Source organism: Staurois parvus, unplaced genomic scaffold, assembly GCF_062004578.1.
Source record: "Staurois parvus isolate SC_StPar_1 unplaced genomic scaffold, SC_StPar_1.0 ptg000126l, whole genome shotgun sequence".
NCBI lineage: Eukaryota > Metazoa > Chordata > Amphibia > Anura > Ranidae > Staurois > Staurois parvus.
Genome location: NW_028317922.1, coordinates 4,205,001 through 4,212,556, shown reverse-complemented (window position 1 = coordinate 4,212,556; position 7,556 = coordinate 4,205,001). Strand labels below are relative to the sequence as shown.

The window sequence follows — 7,556 nt, the reverse complement described above, 5'->3', positions numbered from 1 at the left end:
ACGTGTGTGATGGAAATCAGAAACACTGCTACTGACCTGCACTGGTCTGTTGACACTAGAACTTGTATGGCAGCAATCAGGAGTGCTGCTGACTGTGCTGTTCTGGCAACGCTATGACTGTTGTGGTGATCAGGGACAAAGTGGCTGGCTGTACTGGTATTGTAAAACTGCATTGGTGTGGTGGCAATTTCAACAGCCCTGTCCTGCTCTGTGATCAACAAAGTAGGTGAGAGGGTGTTTATACACCCTCAGGAGTTAAGTCTGGCTGTTTAAGTACAACAGCCAGGTAGCAAGTGGTTACAGGTAAATTCCATCTTACAAACATGGAATATCCTTAGTTATCAACAATAAAGATCTGTAACAGCAGACTTGAAGTTGAAATACAATAGTGCTCAGAGAGCTACAGTGTATTTCAACTGACTAGCTTTTATAGGTTTTCATCTTTCATGTTATCAAACATATCTCAATCCCTATTTTGGAGAATCAGAACACTTACAATTCCTTTAACAGGCCTCAACATATTAGGTATTGGCTAAGAAATGCCACTATCTGCATCTTGCGAATGAATTGTGACTTTAGACAAAATATAGCTTTAGTCTCAGTAGCCAATCTTTGATTATACACAATACTTTATAAAAGTATGAGAACAAGGACTATAGTTTAGGTAATTTTATTTGTATAGCATACATAAATTAAGAACATATGTTGCTCAGAAATTAAGCATTCACCAGCATTTTTCATCCGGCCTCAAAATCCACGTACATTGTTGTGAGTTTGCAATGTTTAGCAAATGTCATCATCATCAAAAAGGTCTCCAAAATCTGAAAAAACATGAGCAGAGTTAGTACAAACATTAACATAACAGCCACTGTTTATATTAGCCGTTATTTTTACAGATTCTGAAAATGTGTATAAATTAACTGAATTTCAAACAAACTATACTAACACTATTTGGTTACATTTTCATATAGTCTGAAAGATGTCAGTCCTATGAAAATTGAAAATAAAGGCAGCCCTTTTGTGGATCCATCTCTGCTATTCCTAATTCAAGCAGATATTTGTCAGCCTCATTCTGTAAAAGTGTAACTGTCACACAGCCTGTTTATTGGATCTTCGGGCTCTCGCACAGCAAAACTGCTAGCAGAATCTTCAGCATCAGACAATCTGCCCTGTCAGATGCCTGCACCCTCTGCCAGATTTTGTGGTTCCAACTGCTGGTGACTACATCACTAACGTGTTCTTAAGACTCACTAGTGACATAGCAGCCAGCGGGTGGAACCAAAGCATGTGGTGGAAAGTTCAGGAATCCAACAGGAACAGAAAATTCTGCTAGCAGTTTTGCTCTACAAGAGACACATCCAAGGAACAGGCTGTGCAAGTATAAATAGAATATTTTGCATGGTGTTTTTATTTTATACGTATGGTGACCTTATCGTAGTAGCATGTAGCTGTGATTGACTGTGTATGAAACAGAAGACACATTTTCTGACTGCAGACCTTATGTGAATAGTCCTTGTTGACTTTAACAGTGATTGGGCTACCGAAAAATCATACTGCCATTTACATAAAATATAATTACAATAAAAGTTCTGCCACTAAAAGGAAAATGTAAACCTAGCATCTGCCAGCATACTAAATAAAAGTATATATAGTGTTGCGCTCCCAAACCTTCAATCAATATATTATTATTTAAATCACTTAATCAAAAAGCTTTTTTTCAATAATTAAGAATGATGTGTATGAATAAACATAAATTCTAATATTCTTATACTCTGAATACACTCAAATAAACCATGTGCATAGAAAAAAAAAAAAAAAAAAAAAAAAGAAAATGGTGAACAGACAAATATAAAATGAAAAATAAATAAAATATAAAAAATAAAAGTAAAAATAAAATTAATGTCCCAAAAAAGTGACTTTGTGCTGAAAAATCTTCAATGATTATGAAATCGGTGACTGCTTGTGAATCCTCCCTCAAGTGAAGATGTGCGCTCACCTCATATGAAGCCTGCAATTAGGCTATATAAGCTTGCGGTTCACCTCCTTTGGAACCTGCTTGTTTGGAACTCCTGTTTTAAGATATCCATGGTATACGACATATGCTATGGAATGAATCTCCTCTCCAGAGTGTGCTATTCCTCTATATTTTCATCTCCATGCGGTTCTCCACATACAAAAAAGATCTCAACATGGTGCTTTATCGTTTTTAAAAGGATTAACTTTATTTGCTTTAGGATATGGCACTCACATGTGTACGGATAGTGGTAGTACAAATCCGATCCCAAACTGCCGCTGACTGCCGGAGCTGTGTACTCGTGGTCCGGCAAACGGACTGACGCTAACAGTCCCACCCCTACGCGTTACGCCACTGGTCACGTGGCTTCATCAGGGGGATTTGATCAAATCCCCCTGATGAAGCCACGTGACCAGTGGCGTAACGCGTAGGGTTGGGACTGTTAGCGTCACTCGGAGGGAGTCAGTCCGTTTGCCGGACCACGAGTACACAGCTCCGGCAGTCAGCGGCAGTTTGGGATCGGATTTGTACTACCACTATCCGTACACATGTGAGTGCCATATCCTAAAGCAAATAAAGTTAATCCTTTTAAAAACGATAAAGCACCATGTTGAGATCTTTTTTGTATGTGGAGAACCGCATGGAGATGAAAATATAGAGGAATAGCACACTCTGGAGAGGAGATTCATTCCATAGCATATGTCGTATACCATGGATATCTTAAAACAGGAGTTCCAAACAAGCAGGTTCCAAAGGAGGTGAACCGCAAGCTTATATAGCCTAATTGCAGGCTTCATATGAGGTGAGCGCACATCTTCACTTGAGGGAGGATTCACAAGCAGTCACCGATTTCATAATCATTGAAGATTTTTCAGCACAAAGTCACTTTTTTGGGACATTAATTTTATTTTTATTTTTACTTTTATTTTTTATATTTTATATTTGTCTGTTCACCATTTTCTTTTTTTTTTTTTTTTTTTTTTTTCTATGCACATGGTTTATTTGAGTGTATTCAGAGTATAAGAATATTAGAATTTATGTTTATTCATACACATCATTCTTAATTATTGAAAAAAAGCTTTTTGATTAAGTGATTTAAATAATAATATATTGATTGAAGGTTTGGGAGCGCAACACTATATATACTTTTATTTAGCGTTTTACCACATTGGTAGTTGTGTGCTAGAGGTTCGCGATCCAACACTGGAGAGTGTAAAATAAGGAGTTTTTTGTCTGCTTTCTGGCTCGCAAGATTTTTCAAATAATCTGCCAGCATACTGTCAACATCATTGTAAGAAGGGCAATAACCTTTGCCAATCCTACTCTTCTTGATGATGGAGGCTAGCTACCTTCCAGTGGGTCTATCAGATCACAGTCCCCTTAGATTGCTACTTCAAGCTTGGCGGCCGTGTAATGGTTCTCTTTGGAGGCTCCATCCCAAGTGGATCCATCATGCTATGGTCTGGGATGCCTTTAAAGAGCATAGTAGGGGGCTATATATTTCTGTCGTTTCTGCTATCCAGTTTGAAAACTCTGCCCTCATGTCTCAGTTACAATCCAATGTGACAGAGGCATCAGCCCATTATTTCTCTACTCCGACTGTAGATAATTATGACTCCCTCTCATCAGCTCGCCAAGAGCTACATCTACATTTGTCAGAAATTACTAGGTTGTTCAGGCTCACAGACAGGATTTTTTTGAATTTGGAGATAAAAATAGTAGGTTTTTGGCAATGATGTCTCAGCATGATAGGCCTCTCACTGTAATCCCAGAAAACAGTGCTGTGGATGGGGTGGTGGTGTCTTCCCAAGAGGATATTTTACACGAGTTTAAAACTTTTTACACCTCCCTCTATTCCTCTACTCCGTCAGATCTTAACCCTTCGGGCTTGGCCGCCCTGCTGGACCCGTTAGCCCTTGGATGGCTGACTCTGAGCGTGCTCTATTGGTTTCGGATATTACCACGTAGGAGGTCTCCGCGGCTGTGGGCTCCTTCCCCAATGGCAAGGTCCTGGGGCCTGATGGCCTCCAGATGGACTTTTACAAGACTCATGTGGAGCTTTTAGCACCTATACTGACATCCTTGTATAAGGACTGTCTACACACCAGCTCCTTACCTTCCTCTATGTCTGAGGCCCATATTGTGTTGCTTCATAAACTGGGCAAGGATCCCAAACTTTGCACTTCCTATCAGCCTATAGCGCTTCTCAACAGTGACTTCAAAATCCTTACCAAGCTTCTCTCCATTAGGATGAATAAGGTGATCAACTTGGTAATTGATTCAGACCACCCGGGTTTCATGCCAGGTAGACCTACGAATATTAAAATCCGCCGTTTGTTCTTTAATATCCATACTGCTCACCTAAATGGGGGCTCCCGTACTGTGGCCACCTTGGAGAAGGCCTTCGATACAGTGGAATGGGCTTACTTATGGGAGGTATTGCATCAGATGGGTTTTCCCTTGCATTTTATAGATTGCTTACGGACCCTTTACTCAAGACCCCTGGCTAAGATACAGGTGGTTGGACTTTGGCTGCCTTCAGTTTGCAATGCGGCACTAGACAGGGGTGCCCCCTCTCCCCGGCTCTGTTTGCTGTGGCAATGGCGCCTATAGCGGAGGCCCTTCGGGTGTCCCGATATTGTTGGCCTCCGGGTGGGATGGTTGGAGGAGAGGGTGGCCCTATATGCAGACGATCTGTTATTGTTTCTTAATGATGCCCGACCTTCCCTTCAGGGAGCTCTTTCTCTCATGAACTCATTCTCTAGATTCATGGGTCTGAAGGTTAACTGGCACAAATCACTGTTATTCCTGGTAGATGCTGGAGCCTTGGCTTCCTCTTTCTCCGATTCTTCCTTGCAGTGGGCGGATAAATTCATGTATTTGGGTGTGGTGGTCTCTGGGTTGGCTTCTGATTTTATGGAACTGAATCTCCACCCAATACTGTCTGAGGTCAGGTCAAAACTGAAGATGTGGAGTAATTTACCCCTATCTCTGATTGGCTGCATTAATCTGTTAAAGATGAAAATTCTCCCCAAATTAACGTATCTCTTCCGCAACTCCCCTCAGTGGCTACGTAAGTAATTTTTTGTGAAGTTGAACTGATTGTTCCTTTCATTTCTTTGGGGACCAAAACCTCCCAGATATAAACTCACTACCCTCACCAGACTTACGGATAGGGGGGGATTGGCTATGCTGGACTGTTTTAAGTACTTCCCTGCTGCTCAAGTTGTTACTGTGCATTGGTGGTTGCAGCCAGATCTCTCCAATACCTCTATTGTTCTGGAAGCGGCGATTTTGCAGTTCTTGGAAGCCCTACAATCTCTAGTGTTCAGGGGTTCTAAATCACCTCATAGTCTCACACCATCTATGCATGTCAATCTCCACATACTCCACTGTGGTTAAATCCTTCTCTTTCCCATTTTGCTTCACTCCCAGACCCTTAACTTTGGGCTAAATACCACATAAAAACCTTGGAGCACATCACAGATTGTGGTGAGCGATTTCCCTTTTCAACTCTCCAAGCTAAATTCAATCTGCCCCCACACTATTACTTTAGATACCTCCAGGTCTCTCATGCCTTCCGAGGTCAGTTCCCTGGTCGACTGATCTCTTTTTCCTATTCTGAGCTGGAATCTATCCTTCAAGTATCACACTTGAAAAAACCCTTATCAGAACTCTACAGATATCTTCTTGCGGCGGCCAGCCCCGAATTGGTATCCTTACGTCTGAAATGGAGGAGGGACATTCTTAGTCTGGATGATGATGACTGGTCCGAGATTTGGGATTATCCCTTCTCTCCCCTAGTTTCTGCCAGAGATAAATTGATTCAATTTAAAATTTTACATAGGGCTTACTTCACCCCGCATCGGTTGCACAGAATGAATCCCTCTCTCTCTCTCCTGATGTTGGCGCTGTTCACACCACGATTGGGAGTTCTTTCATATTTTTTGGACTTGTCCTGCTATTGTGTCATTTTGGCAAACAGTGTTACATACAATTGAAAAAGTAGTACATATTACAGTTCCCCTTGACCCAAAATATTGTTTATTGGGGCTGGTGGAATCTCTGGCTCCTGCTGTGGCCAAGTGCACCTTATTAAATACCCTGTTATTTTACGCTTGTAAAACAATCACTTTAGGCTGGAAAAAACTATCTCCCTCTGCCATAACCTACTGGAAACGATTAGTAAACTCTAAATTGCTGCTTTATCCATCTACTTATTCTAATAGAGGATGCCCCCGGACGTTTTATAAAATTTGGTCTTGCTGGCTTGATGCTTACCTCCACCTCCACTACGGCGGATAACATGGGAAATTAAATGGAGGGTAGTTACTCATGTGCTTTGTTTTCTGACTTGAACTGGGTTCCCTTTTGTTTGTTATGGTCTTGTTCTTCACCTGTAATTGGTTAGGCCTTGCATGTCACGTATTGTCCTTCCCCCCTCCACTCCCTCTCTAGGATTTTTTTTTTTTTTTTTTTTTTTTACAAAAGGTAATAACCAATGACTCCCATTCACCAATTTATTTCTTTTGAAAAATGCAAACACACATCTCTGCTATGAAATAATTATGCTGTTTTTGATTGCATTGGTTATTTTGATCCCACACAGTATTTTAAGTTATTAACCAGATTCTAGGTTCAGCTTGTGTAGTTGAGCTCTGACAATAAAACCCAGAAACCGATTGTTTACTATGCACGACTGCACCAGATTCTGTGTGCACCAGTTTTAGTAAATCTTTCCTATATGTCCTCTATGCCTTGGAGAAGAATATTACTATCACTCACTGTTGAAGTAGTCTAGATGTACAGCTTTCTCATTTGCTGCCAGGTCCATTAGGAGTCCTGTGCTTCCCCCAGCCTGTAAAACACAAACTATATGTTGATGTTTTCTATTTAAAAAAAAAAAAAAAAAAAAAAAAAACACACACAAATGGAAAGATATCATATTTATAAGAAGCAGGAGGGTAACAAAAGCAGAAGCTGTACTTAGTTCTTCCCATGCTTACAGTTTTAGTATATTTTTGATAATCACATTTGAAGATTAGGCACACCCTTTGTCCCCTCATGACTGTATCTAAGCAGGCAACAATAGGTGTTCAGGTTATGAGAGGTTCAGTTGTTAAGAATTTCAGAATGTTATTTTAGATCATTATAAATTAAGTAAAACTTTACTAACCTCCATCCCTGACTAAAACAGGTGCTATTTTCATGAAGTGAAAAATGTCAAAATGCACCAGTTACATAGGAAGAAGCACTGCCATCACAACTGTGCCAGTGCAGATCTGTTTGGCTATTTGTGGAGTTCTGAGCCATTTCTCTGTACACCTCAAACACAAAGGAACATGGCCCTGAAAATGTTACCTTTAACTTGTAGGTGTTATAACACCAATTTCAAGGTTTAAATCTAAGATGTACTTTGACAACACAGGTCAAAGCAACTGGTTTGACAACAAAAAAGCCTGGTCCACAACATGTACATTTCCTTACCTATTTTACTGCTTTATTTAGCCATTGGGAGCAATGGAATTACCTTGTTACTCCA

General features: G+C 40.5%; 1 protein-coding gene across 1 annotated transcript in view; it reads right to left on the bottom strand.

Annotated features, from left to right (window-relative positions):
* Positions 1-654: 654 nt before the first annotated feature.
* COPS9 (COP9 signalosome subunit 9) overlaps positions 655-7,556 on the bottom strand; it is a 17,941-nt gene continuing 11,039 nt past the window's right edge. Inside the window, exons 2-3 of the mRNA XM_089672364.1 lie at positions 6,800-6,872; positions 655-821 (exon numbers count right to left, since the gene is read on the bottom strand). Coding sequence (XP_089528490.1) covers positions 784-821; positions 6,800-6,872 — 111 coding nt within the window. The 3' untranslated portion in view covers positions 655-783. The remainder of the gene's footprint in view (positions 822-6,799; positions 6,873-7,556) is intronic.